Source organism: Terrapene carolina, unplaced genomic scaffold (genome assembly GCF_002925995.2).
Source record: "Terrapene carolina triunguis isolate 2854851 unplaced genomic scaffold, T_m_triunguis-2.0 Scaffold51735, whole genome shotgun sequence".
In the NCBI taxonomy this organism is placed as follows: Eukaryota; Metazoa; Chordata; order Testudines; family Emydidae; genus Terrapene; species Terrapene triunguis.
In genome coordinates this window covers 9,797-33,401 of record NW_020716086.1, presented here as the reverse complement: position 1 = coordinate 33,401, position 23,605 = coordinate 9,797, and the positions used below count along the sequence as shown (strand labels likewise).

At 47.8% G+C, this 23,605-nt stretch overlaps 1 protein-coding gene across 1 annotated transcript in view; it reads left to right on the top strand.

Moving 5' to 3' along the window:
- Positions 1-16,627, top strand: part of LOC112113652 (very long-chain acyl-CoA synthetase-like) — a 24,363-nt gene extending 7,736 nt beyond the window's left edge. The window contains exons 4-9 of the mRNA XM_024210021.2: positions 1,616-1,810; positions 5,383-5,473; positions 11,762-11,960; positions 13,504-13,601; positions 15,031-15,161; positions 15,944-16,627. Coding sequence (XP_024065789.2) covers positions 1,616-1,810; positions 5,383-5,473; positions 11,762-11,960; positions 13,504-13,601; positions 15,031-15,161; positions 15,944-16,120 — 891 coding nt within the window. The 3' untranslated portion in view covers positions 16,121-16,627. The remainder of the gene's footprint in view (positions 1-1,615; positions 1,811-5,382; positions 5,474-11,761; positions 11,961-13,503; positions 13,602-15,030; positions 15,162-15,943) is intronic.
- Positions 16,628-23,605: the final 6,978 nt, after the last annotated feature.

Below are 23,605 nucleotides of genomic sequence, written 5' to 3'. Positions count from 1 at the left end.
CAGAGTTGGTAAGACAACTCCCACCTGTTCATGCTCTCTGTATGTGTGTATATATATCTCCTCAATATATGTTCCACTCTATATGCATCCGAAGAAGTGGGCTGTAGCCCACGAAAGCTTATGCTCTAATAAATTTGTTAGTCTCTAAGGTGCCACAAGTACTCCTGTTCTTTTTGCGGATACAGACTAACACGGCTGCTACTCTGAAACCTAAGGTTATTTAGAAATCAAGGCAGTACGCAGCCAACATTCATAACATTCATAACTTTGAATACAAAAATGATACATGCACACAAATAGGATTAATACATTCAGTAGATCATAACTTTTGAGATATGTTACCTGGCATATGTAGCATAAAACACATTCTAAGCATATTTCCATAAAGCCTTATGGGATGGCATCACACACCCCAGCAGAATTCCAGAACTGAAGTATTTGGGCTTGCGCTGAAATTTTTCAGTAGTCACATTTTTTTTTTTTGCCATTTTTCCAACAGGAAACAAAGGAACAAACATTTTTCAACCAACTCCACTGGGAATTTGCAGAGCTAAAAATCAGGGTCCCCCAGAGCTTGAGCGAAAGGGGCCAGACTCTAGAAGCTGTAATAGGCCCGCTGTAGATCAGGCATAGATGGACACGCCCCACGTATGTCCCACCTGAATGGTCAAAATAGTGGTTTAAGGGGTATCGATGCCTTATGGTGGCAGTTCTCTGTATCACCCACTGGTGAGTCTATGTTACAAATCCTGCCCCCCATGCCAACCTACAATGGCTATGAGTCTGTTACAATCTTAAGCTGTAGCAGCTCCTGGTTTTAGTGCTGAGGTCGCTGGTTCAGTCTCTGGTGTGTCAGCCAAGAGGGTAAATGTCACATGTGCACGGGGAGATTTCACCCTCTATGTTCCTAGCCAAGGTCCCTTGTCCTATGCAGCACCCTGGAGCTCTGGCTTGTGTTGGCCTCAAAATAGGGTTTCTGTGGCACCGTTGCTTTAGCCACAGTCCAGGGTCTTACCGGGGTGTTTCCACGAGGATGATAAATCAATGAGGCGAGTCAGGGATATTCTCAGTGTGATCTTCTTTATTCACCAACCCACCCCCCGCCCCCAAACAAACGTACCAAGTCCTGTTTCCCTGAGTGCTGTGGGAACAAACCGCAGCAGGCAGCTTCCTGGCTGCAAGATCCCCATGTCTGCCCCTCCAGCAGGTTCTGTGCCCAAGAAGCTCCGTCCCTGCTTCATCCCAGAGTCACACTCGCTCTCTTCCTCCTGGCTTTTTGCTCCCACAGCCCAGCCCCCACGTTTGCAATCAGGGAACCTCCCCCTCATGGCCCCACGTCCTAGCTCTGCCCCGCCACGTGGCCTGCTGCCTTGGGTGGTTGCCCGACAGCTGTTATTACCACATAAAGGGGCTGGGTTGCTCCTTCTTTTGATCTTGAAAGCGGATGCTCAGCGCCCACTCCCTGGATGGCTGCCACTGACTCCTTACAGCACAACATGGGGGCATATAGGGTGCATGGGCACCTTGGTAGATCCCTGAACTAACGTGAGACCCAGGGTGAGACCTGGCCTCCTCTCTGTGCCGCTCCTGGACCCCTGCCCTGTTTGCCTTGCAGAGGGAGAACGAACGAGAGCACAAAGTGCGGCTGGCTGTGGGTAACGGCCTGAGGGTGGAGGTCTGGAAGGAATTCCTCCAGCGCTTTGGGCCCATCTGCATCTGCGAGTTCTACGGGGCCACAGAGGGGAACACTGGGTTCGTTAACTACACGGGGAAGATTGGAGCGGTGGGAAGGGCCAACTTCATCCATAAGGTGAGGAATGCTACTCTGCCTCTCCCCTACCATGGTGGTCATTTCCCTAGTGCCCATTACCGGTTTCTTCCCCAGCTGGGACAGGTGTGGAGGCTGAGCACAGATGATGAGGGTCTCTCTAGCCATTTGGCCTCTCTTACTGTGGTTCATCAACAACACTGAGATGAAACAGATTCCTGCATCCATTTCCCCTGGGATGTGAGGTTATGTTGATATTTCGCCCCCACCGGCTGTGAAAAGTGTTGGTGCGTCAGAAAGAGTCCGGTTAGGTTAGGTCCTGGGAGGCTTGGGGATTGAAAGTGAAAGGCCTTAAGGACCCCAATCTATTTAGCTTATCAGAAAGAAGACTGAGTGGTGAAGAAGTATCTTCATGGATAGGAGACACCAGACTCTTTAACCTAGTGGGAAAAGGCAAGACTGGCTGCCTTCTGGAAGAGCTGTTAGCCAAACATGAGTTGTATTGCTCAGGACAGGGACAATCAGGAGAAATTCTCTGGCCTTTGGGTATGTCTACACTACGGGATTAATCCGAATTTAGATAATTCGAATTTGGGAAACAGGTTGTATAAATTCGATTGTGCGCGGCCACACTAAGCACATTAATTCGGTTTTTAACCACATTAATTCGGTGGTGTGCGGCCACACTACCCCATTAATTTAACCACAGTAATTCGGTGGTGTGCGGCCACACTAACCCTAATTCGAATTAACAAAATCGATTTTGGCGCTACTCCGCTCGTCGAGGTGGAGTACAGAAATCGATTTTAAGTGCCCTTTAATTCGAATTAACTGGCTCTGTAGTGTGGACGGGTGAAGGGTTAATTCGGATTAACGCAGCTAAATCCGATTTAAAGTCGTAGTGTAGACCAGGCCAAAGTTATACAGCAGGTCAGATTGCAGGCTTGGCTACATTTGAAACACTGCTGCTGTAACGCTTCAGAGTGGACACTCCCTGCACCAGCGGAGGGGTTCTCCTGCATGCCAGACAGAGAGAATTTCGGTTTTACCCCACTGGCTAACCACAAGTCACACAAGCAATTCCCTTAGACACTCGAGTTTCCCAGTAGCACCACCAGTGCCACTCATTATGGGGATGAATGGTTATGAAAACCAATACCCCAGTAAAAGAAAAAGGTTCTCCTGATCCCAAAGGACCAAGCCCCAGACACAGGTCAATATACAAATCAGATCTTACCCACAAATCATGCTGTTGCCAATCCCTTAGAATCTAAAATCTAAAGGTTTATTCATAAAAGGAAAAAGATAAAGATGAGACTAGAATTGGTTAAATGGAATCAATGACATACAGTAATGGCAAAATTCTTGGCTCAGGCTTGTAGCAGTGATAGAATAAACTGCAGGCTCAAATCAAGTCTCTGGAGTTCATCCCCAGCTGGGATGGGTCATTCAGTCCTTTGTTCAGAGCTTCAGTTTGTAGCAAAGTCCCTCCAGAGGCAAGAAACAGGATTGAAGACAAGATGGATGAGATGCAGCTGCCTTTTATATTCTTTCTCTTGTGGGTGGAAACCCTTGGTTCTCCTGTGCAAGATCACAGCAAGATGGAGTTTGGAGTCACATGAGCAAGTCACATGTCCATGCATGACTCAGTTCTTTACAGGCCGACGCCATTGCCTACCTGTTAGTTTGAACGTTCCCAGGAAAGCTCAGATGTGGATTGACGTCTCCCAAAGTCCATTGTCAGCTAAGTGTTTATTGACTGGGCACTTACTGAGAATAGTCCTTTCTCAAGAAGCTGACCAAATGCTTCACTGAGGCTACTTAGACTCAAAACACATTGATATACAAGTACATAGCCAATATTCATAACTTCAACTACAAAAATGACACACCCATACAGATAGCATAATTATAATAAGCAAATCATAACCTTTCCATAGACACCCCACACGACAACCTTTGTACAATATTTGCTGAAAATATATAACAGTGGTTGCAACAATGATCTATACGGTCACAGGTTATGTCGGTAACGTCACACCCCCAACGCTGTACATTATTTATTAGATATATTATGTTAGCACTAGGACCCCCAGTTATGGACCAGGGCCTCCTTGTGCTAGGCACTGTACTTTATCTATTAGGTGTATTATGGTAGAGCCTAAGAGCCCCAGCCATGGATCCTGGCCCTATTGTGCAAGGCGCTGTACAAACCTAGAACAAAAAGATGCCAAATTATCCTTATTTTCACCTCATCATTTGTCTGATTGGACGGTGAGCTCTTTGGGGCAGAGATTGTCTCTCACTAATTGTCCAGCACAGTCTTGGTTGGTTCCTCTAACAACACTGTGCAGCGCAGGCTGCATCTACAGCCCTGCCTGATGGTGATTCAGCCTTGGAGCTTTGCAATCCGGCCCTAGAGAAGGAAGGGACCATGTTCTAGCTCAGCACTGGGGCATGAAAGCGTCATTGCCGGGGCAACTAGCATCCAATAAGATCTCCTTGCGGCACCGAAGAATTGAGAAGGGTCATCTGCTTGGAGAGGGCTTCGAGCACCTCTTTATGCCGGTGATTTCTGCCCCTTTGCTTCCCCCCAAGTGCCAAGGAGTTCAAGGATCTCGGCACAGCTCCATGCTGCGGCACGAGGCGCTGCATGATAGTGAACAACGCTGCTCAATGCTGAGGTGCACAACTCCAGGAGTATCCTGGCTTCACACCAGCATTGGAACAGGCAGGTGACATCCAAGCGATGAGACCCCAGGGCAGGGGAAGGCAGATGGATAAGCAGAGAGGCCGATCCTGGCGAAACGCACAGCAGTGTGGGATAGCGGTGGGCGGACCTTCAAGCTCCTGCCAACGAGCCAGTGCCTTTGTCCATCCTAAATACGCAATGATTTCAATCCACTTACCAAGCGGATTGTATTTTTCCAGCATGGTCCAACCGTTTTTCAACGCTGCGGGCCAGAGGTTAATTTTGGGGCTACCTCCGTGGCCCTCGTGCAGAAATATAATTCCAGATTCTAGTATCAGATCAGTTTTGAAGGATTTAGCCACTAATAGGGTTCAGAAGTAATAAAATTAAATTAAATAAAAGAATAGCTCACCTCCTCGTGAAAACCCCGGGGAAAAGGTTTTTCTCACACTAGACTCCCAAGGTCGACAACAATAGTCGTATCGGGAAGTCAGAGACAGCAAGGCATTGTGATTGTCCGTTACTTTCCACCACTCAAGCAGTCTTCCACGCTGTATTCCCCACATCAACTTTCCTGAATGGCAGCCATTGCAGTTACTTGTCCCCTTGCGCTCAGATGACGGTTGCACCACAGTTTAACGGGCCATGCTCCAAATCCCCGGCGCGCACCCCACCGAAAACCACAACACGCCGATACGCTCGCAGCAGAAGCTCAAAAGCAGCAACCCTCCTGCCTCACGGAGGAGTCCATAGCTGCAGCCTCACAGCCGCGGGGCTGCATGCAGGTGAAAATCACTCGAGGACTAGATGGAATCGCTGGCCGGGGGGAGGGAAGGTGGCAGATCCTGATAATGGGCACACGAGGGACGCTGGCGTTATTTTTCCAGCTGATTTCCGTCTTTGTCACCCCGTTGCTTTCCAGATGCTCGCGCCCTTCGAGTTGATCCGGTACAACGTGGAGCAGGATGAACCCGTGCGAGATGAGAGAGGGTGCTGCATCCGAGTCCCCCCCGGTAAGAATAACAGGCTGGCCATCGGGAGGCACTGATGCGGGGAGTGGGCCCCTTGGGGAGGACGCATGGTGCAGCGGTTACAGTCTTAGCCTAGGCTCAGATCCACTGAGCATAAGGGAAACTCGGTGCCTAAATACCATTGAAGATCTGTGCCTCGGTTGCTGTTTTGTGAAATGAAGCTAATAGCCCAGCCCTACCTTACAGGGGGAATTGTCAGAATCAGAGCATTAGAAGACTGTGAGACACTCCCGTACTCACAGCAGCCACATAAGTCCCCTAACTAGAGAGTGGAATAGTTGATAGCAGGGACGAATGAAAGCCACGGAGCTGGAGAATCTGCAATACTCATGCCCCGTTGTTTTCAGAGGGGGGATGGCAAAATCAGTTCAATGTCACCAGCCCTGTCCTCGGTTGTTTTAACCCATTTCATGCACACATCGAATAGACAAGGTTTTCACAGATTTCCTGGTGCGTTTGGATTTAAATAGCTAATTCGGTTGAAGTGTCATTTAAGAGAGTCAGTCAAATACTTCATACAGCACTATACAGAATACAGAAAGGAAATGTACATACCAGTCTGAGACTGGAGAAATTAGGCATCACTTTTCACTTCACTTTGCTTCTAACTCCCCCAAGTCATGCCTTATATACTGGTTTTGGAGAAAGAAAATCCTTGAAAATCTTTCTTTCTCATGCTCTGATCTGATTCTGAAAATTATCAATTTACCGAATCAATAAGCCAATGACAGGTGTAACTATTGTATCTGTACTGAGACCATCTGTAGCCATAATTAGCTCTTAATGACTCAGACATCAGTCAATACATTACTCAATGCTGTGACATTGATTATAGCACACGTCCGCTGTACCAAATGTGCCCTGTGCGTTTTATCAATTACATGTTGTCATTTATAACCTTCCTTCACCAATTACACCATCTCGTCCACTACAACACACATCGAAAGTAAGGCATGTGGACTAGGTCAGCAAGGTCAGGGGAAAAGCAGATGAGATGGTTAAATACAGTCCTACTTTAAATTACAGACATCCATTAGTCTAAAACAAAACAGTCTTTGGCATTAGAGTTGGTAATATTTAAAAACCGGACACTCCAGCAGGAGTCCTGGAACCTCCCCTGCCCCGTCTCTTCCCCCTCATGGCCTCACCCCCATCCCACCTATTCCCCCCAAAGCCCCGCCCCTGCCCCTGAGGCCCCGCCCCCGTCCACTCTTCTTCCTCCCTCTCCCCTGTCGCTCACTGCTTTTCCCCTCCCACTCCCTACCCCCGCCCGGGTCAGGAGGGATTTGCCTGTGGAGCCGAGGCTGGGAGCTGCAGCATTCTGATGAAGGTCAGAGTTAGGGGGAGGGATAGCTCAGTGGTTTGAGCATTGGCTTGCTAAACCCAGGGTTATGAGTTCAATCCTTGAGGGGGCCATAATGGGATCTGGGGCAAAAATCTGTCTGGGGATTGGTCAAGCAGGGAGTTGGACTTGATGATCTCCTGAGGTCCCTTCTAACCCCTATATTCTATTAAGGTAGGAGGCAGCCCTAGCTGTGTAGGGGTTGGCACAGATGATGACCCAGTGCCTCCCTGACTTGCAGTAACTGGACTTTGGGTGTCCAGTCAGTAGATCTGACCAGACACTGTTGGGTCCCCTTTTTGACCAGACTTTCCCGACTAAAACTGGGCACCTGGCCACGCTAGAGTTTAGACAGTATTTTGGTTTAACACAGAAAAGATTCTAGAATTTTTTGGTCAAAGAATCACAATAGTTAAATAGAGAAGAAGCATACAGTACTAACATAGTCTAGTCCGACCTCGTGCATATCACAGGCCAGAGATCATCACCAAGTAATTCCTTCATCAAGCCCAGAACTTCTGATTGAGTTACAGGGCGACATTGTCGACAATCATCCAGGGTATGTCTGCACAGCAACTAGACACCCGCTGCTGCTGGCCCGTGGCAGCTGACTCTGGCTTGTGGGGCTCGGGCTGCGGGAAGGTTTCACTGCTGTGAGGAGGAAGGGTCCCAGAGCCCAGGCTCCAAGCCGAGTCCGGAAGTCTACAAAACTTCCAGCTGCTCGGTGCGCCACCCCCAGAGGAGTGAAACCAGCCCCCAGCTACCAGTTCACTTTGGCACACATGCCACGGCGTGCACACCGGAGCCAGGCTCGGGGTGGAAATAAATGAAAGGTTTATTTGATAGAAAAAATCCCAGACTCTGAGAAGAAACAGCAAAGGGGACGCCAACACACACACACACACACACACACACACACACATACACACACACGTTATGTTACCCCGGAATTTGACCTTCCTGCATGTACCCCAGAACTTGACTATTCTGCAGTCGGCCATTCTGTATGTGCAGCCACTGCCGGCTGAAAACCAAACATCACATAGCTAGGAAAAATCTTTGACCTTTGTGAGACAAGGTCAGACAGCTGCAGACTTGCAGTTTGCTAATCAGAATGGGAGGATGGGAGAGAAAGTTCTGGAAGAGAGTGAGTGAATAGCGGCCTTGGTTTTAGGTGCCCCTGACATATTGTTGTTATGGCTAGAACTGTTTTGAGATAATGAGGAGAAATGCTGACTCAGTCGAGGTTATTCTTCTGACCCACTAGGAGTCACTGTAGAGTTAGAGTTAGCTATAAAAGATTTGGTAAAAATAAATACCTCAGATCAGTCTGAGGGAGCTTTTCTCCAGGCAGTGAGCTAACATCTAAACTCCCCATCAGCTGGAGACAGAGACTTGGTGGGGTAACTCGCATGACTGGAGTACTGTCATGGATAGGTATAAACTGTTCAGGAAGGACAGGCAGGGGAGAAAAGGTGGAGGGTTGCAATGTATGTAAGAGAGCGGTATGATTGCTCAGAGCTTCGGTATGAAACTGGAGAAAAGCCTGTTGAGAGTCTTTGGGTTAAGTTTAGAGGCAAGAGCAACAAGAGTGATGTCGTGGTGGGCGCATGCTATAGACCACTGAACCCGGAGGATGAGGTAGACGAGGCTTTCTTCGGACAATTAACTGAAGTTTCCAGAACACGGACCCTGGTTCTAACGGGGGACTTCAATCACCCTGACATCTGCTGGGAGAGTAATACAGCAATGCACAGTCACTCCAGGAAGTTTCTGGTGAGCGTTGGGGACAACTTCCTGGTGCAAGTGCTGGAGGAACCAACCAGGGGTCATTTTCCTCTTGACCTGCTGCTAACGTACAGGGAAGAATTGGTAGGGGAAGTAGAAGTGGGTGGCAACCTGGGCAGCAGTGACCATGAGATGGTTGAGTTCAGGATGCTCACAAAAGAAAGAAAGGAGAGTAGCAAAATACAGACCCTGGACTTCAGAAAAGCAGACTTTGACTCACTTAGGGAACTGATGGGCAGGATCCCCTGGGAGGCTAATATGAGGGGGAAAGGAGTCCAGGAGAGCTGGCTGTATTTTAAAGAAGCCTTATTGAGGGCGCAGGAACAAACCATCCCAATGTGCAGAAAGAATAGCAAATATGGCAGGCGACCAGCTTGGCTTAACAGAGAAATCTTCGGTGAGCTTAAACACAAAAAGGAAGCTTACAAGAAGTGGAAACTTGGTCAGGAGGAGGAGCATAAAAATATTGCTCAGGCATGCAGGGGTGTAATCAGGAAGGCCAAAGCACAATTGGAGTTGCAGTTAGCAAGGGATGTGAAGGGTAACAAGAAGGGTTTCTACAGGTATGTTAGCAACAAGAAAAAGGTCAGGGAAAGTGTGGGACCCTTACTGAATGGGGGATGCAACATAGTGACAGATGACATGGAAAAAGCTGAAGTACTCAATGCTTTTTTGCCTCGGTCTTCACAGACAAGGTCAGCTCCCACACTGCTGTCCTGGGCAACATAGTATGGGGAGGAGGTGAGTAGCCCTCAGTGGTGAAAGAACAGGTTAAGGACTGTTTAGAAAAGCTGGACATGCACAAGTCCATGGGTCTGGATGTAATGCATCTGAAGGTGCTGAGGGAATTGGCTGATGTGATTGCAGAGCCATTGGCCATTATCTTTGAAAACTCGTGGTGATCGGGGAAAGTCCCAGATGATTGAAAAAAGGCAAATATAGTGCTCATCTTTAAAAAAGGGAAGAAGGAGAACCCGGGGAACTACAGACTGGTCAGCCTCACCTCACCTCACCTCAGTCCCTGGAAAAATCATGGAGCAGGTCCTCAAAGAGTCCATTTTGAAGCACTTGGAGGAGAGGAAAGTGATCAGGAACAGTCAACATGGATTCACCAGGGGCAAGTCATGCCTGACCAACCTGATTGCTTTCTATGATGAGATAACGGGCTCTGTGGATATGGGGAAAGTGGTGGACGTGATATATCTAGACTTTAGCAAAGCTTTTGATACAATCTCCCACAGTATTCTTGCCTGCAAGTAAAAAAAGTATGGATTGAATGAGTGGACTATAAGGTGGATAGAAAGCTGGCTAGATTGTCGGGCTCAACGGGTAGTGATCAACACCTCTATGTCTAGTTGGCAGCCGGTATCTAGCAGAGTTTCCCAGGGGTCAGTCCTGGGGCCGGTTTTGTTCACCATCTTTATTAATGATCTGGAGGATGGGACGAATTGCACCTTCAGCAAGTTTGCAGATGACACTAAGCTGGGAGGAGAGGTAGATACGCTGGAGGGTAGGGATAGGGTCCAGAGTGACCTAGAGAAATTGGAGGATTGGGCCAAAAGAAATCTGATGAGGTTCAACAAGGACAAGTGCAGAGTCCTGCACTTAGGATGGAAGAATCCCATGCACTGCTACAGGGTGGGGACCGACTGGCTAAGCAGAAGTTCTGCAGAAAAGGACCTGGTGATTACAGTGGACGAGAAGCTGGATATGAGTCAGCAGTGTGCCTTTGTTGCCAAGAAGGCTAACGGCATATTGGGCTGTATTAGTAGGAGCATTGCCAGCAGATCATGGGAAGTGATTATTCCTCTCTATTCAGCACTGGTGAGGACACATCTGGAGTATTGCATCCAGTTTTGGGCCCCCCACTACAGAAAGGATGTGGACAAATTGGAGAGTCCAGTGGAGGACAACAAAAATGATCAGGGGGCTGGGGCACGTGACTTACGAGGAGAGGCTGAGGGAACTGGGCTTATTTAGTCTGCAGAAGAGAAGAGTGAGTGGGGATTTGATAGCAGCCTTCAACTACCTGAGGATGGAGCTTGACTGTTCTCAGTGGTGGCAGATGACAGAACAAGGAGCAATGGTCTCAAGTTGCAGTGGGGGAGGTCTAGGTTGGATATTAGGAAACACTATTTCACTAGGAGGGTGGTGAAGCACTGGAATGGGTTACCTACGGAGGTAGTGGAATCTCCATCATTAGAGGTTTTTAAGGTCAGGCTTGACAAAACCCTGGCTGGGGTGATTTAGTTGGGGATTGATCCTGCTTCGAGCAGGGGGTTGGACTAGATGACCTCCTGAGGTCTCTTCTAATCCTAATCTTCTATGATTCTTTGATTCTATGGAGGGAAAGAGGGCCCCTTGGAAGTCCGGCTGGTGATTACTCAAAACCATATCAGACTGTGAGTAACTATATCTGGGATGTCCTAAACCTATTGCCTGTGTGTGTGTGTGTGTGTGCTTAATAGCTAATAAATAGTAGTTTTAGATAAGAGCACGTTCGCTTGTATCAATCATTTATCAGATGGAAATTGCTGTGTCCCCACTGATTTGTTCCTGACACTTCCTGGAGTGAGACAGTTGAGTTACCCCTGGGAGACCCCGGGTAACCGTTACCCAAAAATTAAACATCAGGATGCACCTTCAGGCTTTATGCCTCTATATTAGCTAAATTCTCTTTTCTAGCAGATGTTACCTATTGCCTCTGAACGGGTTCCCAGCGTACCCCCGTCATCTTTGAGGAGATCCAGTGTTTCACGGACAGTTTCCCGCTTAGGCTGCCCCCCGGTTTCTGGATAAAAAAACCTCAGGCACAAGCTTTTCCCCCCTTTTTGTTTCTTTTTCCTGGCATGATGACTCACGTTTATTTAGAGTAGGTGAAACTCTCTCCTTTCTTAGGCCGGGCCTACACTAAAAAGTTAGGATGACCCAGCTACATAGGTCAGGGGTGTGAAAAAGCCACTCCCCTTGAGCGACATAGTTAAGCCGGTGTAGACAGTGGTGTAGACCCTTCCATCAAGCTAGATACCTCCTCTTGTGGAGGTGGATTACCTACGCCAATTGGAGGACCCTGAAAACTGGCCGGGATGGGCTGGGCTACGTAGGGGGATATCCATCGGGATTCTCATTCTCCCTTCCAGGTGAGGCAGGGCTTCTGGTGGCGAAGATAACGAAGAGCGCCCCATTCAACGGCTATGCGGGCGACCGCCAGAAGTCGGAGAAGAAGATCCTGAGGGATGTGATGAAGAAAGGAGACCTCTACTTCAACAGCGGAGACCTCCTCATGGTGGACCACGAGGGCTTCGTATATTTCCAGGACCGGGTGGGAGACACGTTCCGGTAGGTTCTGGGGCAAGCCATTACCCTCCTTTGACCCAGCTGCTGTCCCCTCCCGGGTGGGATGACCTGGGGAGCCCGATGCTGGTAGCACCTATAAAACCCTACGAGGGACTGGGACCCTATTGTGTGATGTGCTGTACACACAGGTATAACAATAACTAGTTCTCACAGAGCAATTTACAACGGTGATAAGGCTCGTTGCCTCCATTTTACAGATGGGGAAACTGAGGCACAGAATGGGGATGTGACAGGCCCAAGGTCACCCAGCAAGAGACCTGGGAACAAAACCTAGGTCTTCTCAGTCCCAGTAGGGTGCCACATCCGCTAGGCCACACTGCCTCCCCTCTGCTACAAAAAGATGGTCCAGGAGTCAAAGAATTTACTGTCTAGATCTGGCTGGGTTTTCAAAGGAGCCTAACACAGATTGCTCTTGTGCGCCTAACCCCCATAGGCCAATGCAAGCAGGGGGTGGATGCATCAGCCATAGAAGATAAAGTCCACGGGAAAAACTGTCAAAAGCACTAAAGTAACTTAGGCGTGACTTGTGTCTGCACAGCAAAAATAAATAAATAAATATTTGAATAAATAAATAAAATACACACCCTGTGGCACTGAGTTTAGAGCTCAGATCAACTGGTTTGGGCTTGCAGGGCTAACACTGCCGGGCTAAAAATAGCAGTGTAGATATTCGGGTTCGGGCTGGAACCCAGGCTCTGAAACCCTCGCCTCTCACCCCATTCCAGCTGAGCACAAACATCTACGTGGCTATGTTTAGCCCCCAGAAACCAAATCAGTTGACCTGGGCTTTGAAACTTGCTGCTGTGGGTCTCTTTGTGCTTGTGTAGACATACCCTAAGTGTTATTTTGAAAAGCAACTTAGGGCTTGTCTACAGCACATGCTTTACTGGTATAGCTAGGACAGCAGAGCCCCCTGGTGGAGACACAGTGTATGCCAACAGAAGGCGTTAAACCATAGTGAGGCCTGGCAGAATTCGATTATTATTTTTTTATAATGTCAACGGATGATAGCGATGTGTCTTTTAAAGCCTTTTTTTTAGATGTTTATCCATGTAAATTTTCACAGCTGCACAAAATCCTGCAGGGGGGAGGGTCAGACAATTATTTAGTGTCAGTAGATGTTGAGGTTCAAAAAGTTAAAATCTTTATAAACCACTAAAAAAACAAATGACCAACATCGCATGTCAAAATTTACAAAGTAAATATCCTTAAATCAACAAATAATACCTGGTTTTATTGTTCATCCATTTCAAAAGGCTACATCACTGGATTGTGATTCTAAGAAGCAGCCTTATTCTTAATTTGCCGATCTGCACATTTAGATGATTATCGATGGAAATATTTTTTCGTTGGTTTGTGTGTGTATGTGTGTTTTTTCATCCGTTTGTGTACCAACATTTACCTTCTAAGCCTAGAGGAGGCTTGTCTAGATGATCACAAAGGCCCCTTCTGGCCTTGAAATCTATTGATCAATGTGGGTGGATGGATGGATGGAAAAATAGATTCCTCTGTTCTCTCTCTTCAGCTGGAAAGGAGAGAACGTTGCCACGACGGAGGTGGAGACGACGCTGGTAGCAGTGCAGTTCATTCAGGAAGTCAACGTCTACGGGGTGCCGGTCCCAGGTGCGTACCCAGCAGCAGGACATATCATGTCACTTTGACACTGTGGCTCACCCCAAGAGCGTCCATCCTGAGGCGTCTTTTAAAAGCCATTGCGTAGCATGTCTGTGTCGGGGTCTGAGTCTTTCTTTGCACGGGGAGGGACCCTGGGATGGAAGAAAGCCGTGCAAAGCATGGAGGAATAGTTCTCTCCACTGCAGAAATCACTGTGTTATTCAGGAGGTGAGGCTTGATGCTCAGAGCAGTCTGAAAAATCTACGGATCCTTCCATGAACAATCTATGCCCAGGCCTCAGCATATGGTCATTAGAGCTGTGCAAATAGTGGAGATTTTAGTTCACTGGCCGTTCTGAAAAATACAATAAAAAAATTGTTTCTGGTCGAACCCAATGATCTAAGGTCTGGAAACCAGCCTTATAGTGAGAGACTAAAACAACTCCGTCTGCTGAGTTTATCGAAGAGATGAGGTGCCATGAGCAAAGCCTACAACTTCCTACATGATATGGCTCTTTCATCTAGCACCACAAGGCTCCACCGATGGCTGGGCGCTAGACAAACTCAGGCTAGTGATAAGATGCAAATGTTTAAGAGTGAAGGGAATTTGCCCGTGGAGCAACTGGTCTAGGGACGTGGTCAAGCCTCCATCACTTGAAGTCTAAGTGTCTCTTTCTAAAGGATCTGCTGTAACTTAAACAGAAGTTGTGGTCTAGTGGTTAGGATTTGGTGCTCTCACTGCCATGGCCTGGGCTTGATTCCTGGTTAGGGAAGTAAGCATTTTGGAGGGGAGGGATAGCTCAGTGGTTTGAATATTGGCCTGCTAAGCCCAGGGTTGTGAGTTCAATCCTTGAGGGGGCCTCACCTAGGCTAGGATATCCAGGCGTTATGTTAGCACCTCATAGGGTATGTCTACACTGCCCAGCTAACCTGGGCCCCCGCCCTGGTTTTAGCTCAAAAGTCTCTCCAGTTCACACAGAAAAAATCTCTGGCCTGGGTCCGGAAGTGCTTTCAGTCTGGGTTAGAACCCGGGCTCTGCTTTCACTCGGGTTGGAACCTGCCTGCTTTCCAGTGAGGCTAAATCACTTGAATATGGATAGTCCTCCAATGCCCTTCCCACAATTCCCCCCAAAGGACAGACGAGCTTTCCTGCCACTGATGCTATAGACTGGGAAAGAAGCCTAGAGCGTCTGAGCGCAAAGAACCATGGGCTGTGCCCCCAGACACAGACATGAGTGAGTGCAGAGACAGTAACTCAGGTAGGGCTTTGCAGTGGAGAGGCTCTCACCCAGGCTAGGCTAACCCAGGTGCTCAGACCCGGGATAACTGGGCAGTGTAGACAGAGCCAAAGTTAACCTGTGCCAGCTAATGCCTGCTTCACATAACACCTTAAAACACCTAATCTAGACAAAGCCCGACGCTTTGTGTGTGTGTTTCAGGACACGAAGGCAAGATTGGAATGGCAGCAATACGACTGAAGGAGGGGATGGATTTTGATGGTGAAAAACTCTACACACACGCCAAGGATTTCTTGCCAAACTACGCCATTCCTCGCTTTGTCCGCCTGCAGGTAAGAGATCCTTTTGGCTGGCCCTTTAAGCCTCGGGGGGGGGCTGGAGGACCCTGACTTGGTTGGTAAATTGTAGGGGCAAAGGCTTGATCACACTGTGGTTCGTTATGGAATATAGTCAAGAGGCCAAATAACCAATGTCAGTCAGGTTTATTGCCACTGTACAAGGAAAAGGTTCGGTGTGATACCACTCTCCGGAAAACCATCTCATGCAGCATTGTTAGAACCTGAACATAAGAACAGCCACACTGGGTCTGACCAATGGTGCATCTAGCCCAGTATCCTGTCTTCCCACAGTGGCCAGTGCCAGATGCTTCAGAGGGAATGAACAGAGCAGGGCAATTTATCGAGTGATCCATCCCCTCTTACATTCACCTTACACAGAAATTGTGTTCCCGAGTTACCCCCGTAAAGCTGTCTTTGTATACCCTACCTGTTTACAAGTAAAAGGTACTGATGTGTACATCATCTGAGACTAGATTTAACCAATCAGCTCTCTAGGTAACCTGGTCCAGCACTGGCAGAACTTCTTCTGTTGCATCTCCACTCGGGAGCTCTGCTGGCATAGCTATACCAGCCAGTGCTCTGAGTAATGCTGTTCCCCTCCTCCAATGGGGGATGACCAGGGACAAAGCTAAAATTCTAGAGCTAAAAGCATCAGCCTCTGCCTCTTTGAGCTAAAGGAGCGACTCCACTAGCAGGCAGCTGCAGTAGACTCTTATCCTCTTATGTGGCATAGAGTGAGCCAGCTCCTGCAGAACTTTGTATGTTTTGTTACACAGGACGCTCTGGAGGTCACGGGGACATTCAAGCAGTGCAAAGGGCGGCTGGTGAAGGAGGGGTTCAATCCAGCTCTCATCAAGGACCCCCTGTTCTTCCTGGATGAATCGAAGAAACGTTTTGTGCCCATGAGCCCTCAGATCTACAGCTCCATCCTGGAAATGAAACTGAAACTCTAAGGGTCTCACTGCTGCCTTCTGTAACTAATGTGTTAACGGTCCTGGCAATGAAGCCAGGATGCCCCCAATTTGGGTTTCTCAGGATCCATCCAAGGAGGGGTAATTGCCTCCAGTTCTGTTCTAATCTGGTGATAATCTCGTGATTTTGTAATGATGGCTTTGTGGATATTCTGCTCTCCGAGAATCTTGCAGAAAATATAGGGTTTTTTTCGCAGGAGGAAGGGGAGGTTCTTTAAATGTGAATTTCACCCTTGAAACTTCTCACCCTCTGTTGTAGCTCATATTGAACTCTGTGATGTGGAAAAGATTTGTGATTATAGAAGTGAGAATTTTTTTTTTGGCGGATAGTAAATCCCCCCTCCCCCCAAATGCATTTTTCGGGGCACTGAAACTATTTGCAAATTCCAGTCAAGCTCATAGAAAGATAGGGCAGGAAGGAACCTCAAGAGGTCATCAAGTCCAGCCCTCCACGCTGAGGTAGGACCAAGTAACCCTAGATCATCCCTGAAAGTTATTTGTCCAACCTGTTCTGAAAAACCTCCAATGACAGGAATTCTACAACCTGTTCCACAGCTTAACTACCCTTACAGTTAGAAAGTTTTTCCTAATAACTAACCTAAACCTCCCTTGCTGCAGATTAAGCCCATTAATTCTTGTCCTGCCTTCAGTGGACAGGCAGAATAACTGATCACCATCCTCTTTATAACAGTCCTTAGCATATTTGAAGACTCTTATCAGGTCCCCGCTTCTGGCTTCTTTTCTCAAGACTACACATGCCCAGTTTTTTCAACTTTCCTCCTAGGTTTAATCATTTTTGTTCCTCTCCTCTGGACTCTCTCCGTTTTGTCCACCAATTCAGTGAATAGTTTTGGCCATAAAAATCCCCCAAAACCAAAATTTCGAAATGGTCAAAACGGTTCATTTTGAGCTGTGCTGCTCGGAGGACCTTTCCCAGACCTGAAGAAGCGTTCCATGTGGCTCGAAAGCGCGTCTCTCTCACCAGCAGAAGATGGTCCAATAAAAGATATTATCTCACCCATCTGGTCTCTTCATTTGGAATCGATAGTTAATGTCATTTTGAATTCATTTGAAATGTTCTGTTTGACCTGAATGGAGTTTTTGGAGGTTTGTTTCAATGAGCCGAAAAACATCATCAGTTTCGGTTTGAAGCAAATCCAGTTTTGTTTTGTTTATTTTTAAGTTTCTGGTTTGGACACCTGTCAGGAATAAGAGCCCACAGCTAGTCTGGTTACCTGCTAGCTTAACCACCTCACAGTAATGATGCAGCTGGCTGTCAATTTAGCCACCTGATTGACCCCGTTGGGCTTCCCTCCAAGCCCTTTCCCCTCGGCTTCCCAAGAATTCAGTTCAACCCCAGATTTCGTTACTCACGTACCTTTATGCAACATACAACAAAGCAGTTCTGAGTTGATCAGACTCACGCTCAGTGGGCGGATGCAGGTCCAAAGTGATGCAGAAGCCCTCTTCCTTTATATGCATTTGCTCATACATTGCATTGGGTACGTCACGTCAGAGGTTCTCAACCTTTTTCTTTCTGAGCCCCTCCCCCCAACATGTTATAAAAACTCCATGGCCCACCTGTGCCACAAGAACTGGTTTTTCTGCATCTAAAAGCCGGGGCTGGCGTTAGGGGGTAGCAAGCAGGGTGATTGCCTGGGGTCCCCATGTCCTAGGGGCCTCCACGAAGCTACATTGCCCAGACTTCAGCTTCAGTCCTGGGCCCCTGATTGAGAACTACTGTGTTACATCACAGGTCATTCCTTTGTTGGGACCAGTCCCCATACAGCGTGCTCTGCCTACACATTACTTACGCTTTACCTCATCTTACGTGCCGTGTGTATCCAGGCCATTGCTGTCTTGTCCATTGTAAACTGTCCCCCTTCTCTTAGCTAATACACACATCCTATCTCCAGCCTGCTGAGCCATTTACCTCCCCAGTCATGCTTCCTGCGAAATGTGGCCTCACCCTTGTCTAGTTTCTCACCTCAAGCCAGGCCTACGGGCTCGACTGCCCGATAGGCTGAGGGGATCAGCAGACCTGCTCTTAAGCCCAGCCGCAGGGCCCCTTCTGTGCAAAGCTTTCGCCCGCTTTCACTTTTTTAAAAGGATGCCCAAACCTGGTAATGGGGAAAAGGTCTTAAGTGTTTCCTTTTCTGCCTTGGGTAAGTAACTGGAGGACTTCATTTCAAAGAGCCGGATCTTGGGGCCATTTCTCTGAGTGTGAGTCCATTCTCCGGGCTTGTTAAAAATGAATTAACTACAGGGGAAGTTGACGTGCATAAATTAAAGCACAGTAATCCCCAGGGTGGACACTCATTCCAAAGTGGATTTAGGGCTTGTCTACACTCCAGAGCCTTGGCCAGCAGAGACCCCTAGTGGAAACTGGAGAGGGTGCAGAGAAGGACCACAGTATTGAGTTAAGGCAGAGGTGGGCAAACTACGTCCCGGGGGTTGCATCCGGCCCTTCAGATGTTTTAATCTGGCCCTCGAACTTTCACCAGGGAGCGGGGTCTGGGGCTTGCCCCACTCCGTGCGGCTCCCAGAAGCAGCGGCATGTCCCCCCTCTGGTTCCTACACATAGGAGCAGCCAGGGGGCTTTGCACACTGCCCCTGCACCAAGCACTGCCCCTGCAGATGGGTCAGCGCGCAGAACCGCCTGACTGAGCCTCCACATAGGAGGCAGAGGGGGGACATGCCACTGCTTCCGGGAGCTGCTTGAGGTAAGCGCCACCCACAGCCTGCTCCCCCGTCCCGCTCCTGTACCCCAACCCCCTGCCCCAGCCCTGATCCCCCTCCTGCCCTCCGAACCCCTCCATCCCAGCCCGGAGCATCCTCCTGCACCCCAAACCCCTCATCCCCAGCCCCACCCCAGAGCACGCACCCCCAGCCATAGTCCTCACCCCGCACACCCGAATCCCCAGCCCAGAGCCCTCTCCCACACCCTGAACTCATTTCTTGCCCCACCCCAGAACCTGCACCCCCAGCCGGAGCCCTCACACCCCAACCCCTAATGTTGTGAGCATTCATGGTCCGTCATACAATTTCCATACCCATCTGCTGAAGTGAAAAGACAGATTGACAGAGCCAGACGAGTACCCAGAAGTCACCTCCTACAAGACAGGCCCAACAAAGAAAATAACAGAACACCACTAGCTGTCACCTTCAGCCCCCAATTAAAACCTCTCCAGCGCATCAAAGATCTACAACCTATCCTGAAAGATGATCCCTCACTCTCACAGATCTTGGGAGACAGACCTGTCCTCGCTTACAGACAGCCCCCCAACCTAAAGCAAATAGTCACCAGCAACCACACATCACTGAACAAAAACACTGACCCAGGAACCTATCCTTGCAACAAAGCCCGATCACAACTCTGTCCACATATCTATTCAAGTGACATCATCATAGGACTTAATCACATCAGCCATACCATCAGGGGCTCGTTCACCTGCACATCTACCAATGTGATATATGCCATCATGTGCCAGCAATGCCCCTCTGCCAGAGTGACCAGAGGAGGCGCCATTTTAGCAGTGAATGGAGCACCCGTCACAGGCCCTCCGGGTTCTCAGCATTAGGAAAGGTTTGCTTGGGTGGAGGCCTCAGCCGCCTTTATAAATGAACCTAGGACGAGTATCCCCGGGGAGAAAGAAAGATAAGGCTGCAGCCATGCCTCAGCGGTCGGTTACATGAATAATTCTGTAAGGTTTACCAGAGAAAGCACAGGAATACTAGGTAGATTCCCTGATATTTGCCTTGGGTGATGCTGCTGAGGACATCCTCACTGATGAGGAAAAGAAAAGAATACACAAAAGTGGAGCAGGCTTTTGATGCCCATTTCATAGGCAGACAGAATATTTTATATGAAAAGGCCAAAATGTCCTGGTTAGAGGTCGCTCCGTATTCACTGCTGGAGTACAGGTGCAGTTCTTTCTCCTATCTTAGGGTCAGATTACCTGATGTTCACAATGATAATTGAATATAAAGATTCAATGGATGGAGAAGAGGAAATCAAGAGAAAGAGACAGAAAACATCAGAATAAGCATTAGGGATTTCTGCTGGGTAGAAAACATGCTGTATTTTTTTCCCTTAACCTATTCCTCGAAAGGAGTTACCTGTTGCCTCAGTAGCACTTGGCCAGCAAGTGCTCCCATTGGGGTGGTAGGTGAGTGGTGCTCCATTCGGATGAGTTGGATTCCTCTTTCCATCAATGAGAAATGCTCTCCAGAAAGCAGAGAAAATGATTGGAGATTTGAAGAATTCAGCAGGTGGGATCCCAGAGGAGCCAACTTCAGAAACACCATCCAAACAGAGCAGCACTTTCTTATTTAGTTCTTCAGAGAATGCCAGCTGTGTTTGGCTACTGTTCCTGAGAATGTCTGGGGAAATGGGGGCAGCTAACCAACAATTTCCTGACAAATATTCCTCTAGGGAAAGAGAGCTTGTGTTTAAAAAAAAAAGAGTTAAAGATGGTAACCCAGCAGTGCGCCTGTTTCTCTCAAGAAACCACATCCAAACCAGGCAGCACTATCCTACAGAAGGACCGGAGGGTGCAGTGGTTTAGATATGATTGGTTGGAATTTCCCCAGTGGAGGTTGCGAATCATCCAAGACTGAAGTACAGTTGTAATTCTTTATGCTGTCTCTGGGTAGAACTACTTGTAGTTCACAGTGATCATTCAATTTAAACAGTTGATTGGAAAGGGAGAACAGTGAGAAAACACAAGAGAGAGAGGAAACATATGAATGAGAGTCACCGTTTTCTGCTGTGCAGAGAAAATACTGATTTTTTCCCCACTTTCTTATTGAGCTCTTCAGGAAGAACATCCAAATACATTGGCACTTTGAAAAACCCCACCTATGTTTGGCTATTGTTCCTGGGAATTGTCTGACGAAATGGTGACAGCCAGTCAGCCTCTGCCTGGGAAACCTTTCTCTAAGGAAAAAGAGCATTAGTATGTGCCAAAAAAAAAAAAAATTATTAACAACCAAGTGGAGTTCTTCATTGAAACCCAGCAATGTGCTTGTTCTCTCAAGAAATCAGATCCAAACCAGGCACCACTATCATACGGAAGGACCAGAATGCTGTGGTTAAGACAGGATGGGTTAGAATTTCCTATTTTGAGGCTGTTCTGCATTCAGTGCTGGAGGCCAGGTGCAGTTCTTTGTCATATCTTACAGTGAGACAGCCTGCAGCTCACAAGGATAACTGCATTAAAACCGTGATTGGAGAAGCGGAAGCTGAGAGCAAGACATAGAGCCCGAAAACATACGAATAAGCCTTGTGGGTTTGTGCTGTCTGTAGAAAATGCTGTAGTTTTTCACTAGACCTATGCCTCAACAAGGGAGCAGTTACCTTTCTCAATATTCCAGTAAGTGCTCCCATTGGGGCGATAGGTCAGTGATGGTCCATTTGGATGGTTTGAATTTGACTTCTTATGTATAAGAAGAGTTCTCAGAGACCAAAGATTCTCCAGGAGAGTGGAGGAACTCGAGAGGTGGAATCCCACAAGGAGCAAACCCCAGAAAGATTGTCCAAACACTTTACCACTTTCTTATTTAGGTATTCAGAAAGCTCCACCTTTGCTTGGCTATTGTTCCTGGGAATGCCTCGGGAAATGGTGGCAGCCAGCCACCCTCTGCCTGAGAAATCTTCCTCTATGGAAAATAGTCTGAGCCCCCCCAAAAAATCATCCATCTGTAGTTCTTTATCCTGTCTTAGGATAAGTCTACCTGCAGTTCAGAATGATCATTGGATTTAAACAGTTGATGGAAAAGGGGATACAGCGAGACAATACTAGAGAGAGGAAACATATGAGTTGTCTTTAGAAAACCCTGTATATTTTCACTTGACCGATACCTCAACAGGAGATCACTTGCCTTCAAGTGCTCCTCCTGGGGTGCAACATCAGTGAAGCCCCATTGTGATTCTCTGCATTCCTCTTCTGACCATTTGGAAATGTTCTCAGAAATCAGGGACTCGCTTGGATGTTTGTAGCACCTGATGGACAGGATCCCGTATGGACTCCAGTGCAGAAACAATGCCCAGACAGAGCAGCACTTTCTTATTCAGCTCTCCAGAGAGTGCCAGCTGTGTTTGGATAGTGTTCCTGGGAATTTGGGGGGAGGGGGGAATGGTGGCTGCCAGCCAGCCACGTCCAGGTCAATGTTCTTGTAGAAAAAGAAAGCATTAGCCTTTGCAAACCTAAATGAGGGAGTTCTCCATGGACACCCAGCAATGTGCTTGTGTTTCACAGGAAACCAGATCCAAGCCGGGCACCACTATCATACGGAAGGACCAGAGTGCTGTGGTTAAGACAGGATGGGTTAGAATTTCCTGTTTGGAGGTGGTTCTGCATTCAGTGCTGGAGGCCAGGTTCAGTTCTTTGTCATATCTTAGAGTGAGACAGTCTGCAGTTCACAAGGATAACTGCATTTAAACGATCAGTGGCTGGAGAAGAGGAAACCTGAAAGCAATACAGAGCCTGAAAACATATGAATAAGCCTTGTGGGTTTGCGCTGTGGAGAAAATGCTGTAGTTTTTCACTAGACCTAGGCCTCTACAGGGGAGCACTTACCTTTCTCAATATTCCAGCAAGTGCTCCCGTTGGGGCGGTAGGTCAGTGATGGTCCATTTGGATGGTTTGAATTTGATTTCTCATGGGTAGGAAAAGTTCTCAGAGACCAAAGATTCTCCTGGAGAGTGGAGGAACTCGAGGTGGAATCCCATAAGGAGCCAACTCCAGAAAGATTGTCTAAACACGTTACCACTTTCTTATTTAGGTATTCAGAAAGCTCCAGCTGTGTTTGATCATTTCTTCTGGGAATGTCTCTGGAAATAGTGGCAGCCAGCCAGCCCCTGCCTGAGAAACCTTCCTCTAGGGAAAAAGAGCATTAGTCTGCACAAAAAGAACAAAAACTCAACAAACCAGAATTCTCCATTGAAACCCAGCAATGTGCTTGTTCTCTCAAGAAACCAGATCCAAACCAGGCAGCACTATCCTACAGAACGATTGGAGAGTGCAATGGTTTAGATATGATCAGTTGGAATTTCCCCAGTGGAGGTTGCTAATCATTCAACGCTGGAGGACAGATGCAGTTCTTTATCTTGTCTTAGGGTAAAACTACCTGCAGTTCACAACAATCATTTAATTTAAACAGTCGATGGAAAAGGGAAAACAGCGCGAGACTACTAGCGAGAGAGGAAACATATGACATTTTGTGCTATCTGGAGAAAATGCTGTATTTTTTCACTTGGCCAATACCTGAACAGGACTTACCATTCTCAATATACCAGCATGTGCTTCTCTTGGGATGCAAAGTCATTGAAGCTCTATTGTGATTCTGTGGATTCCTCTTCTGACCACTGGGAAATGCTCTCAGTCATCAGGAACTCTTGATAGTTTGCGGCATCGGACAGATAGGATCATGTACGGACTCCATTGCAGAAACAATGCCCAAACA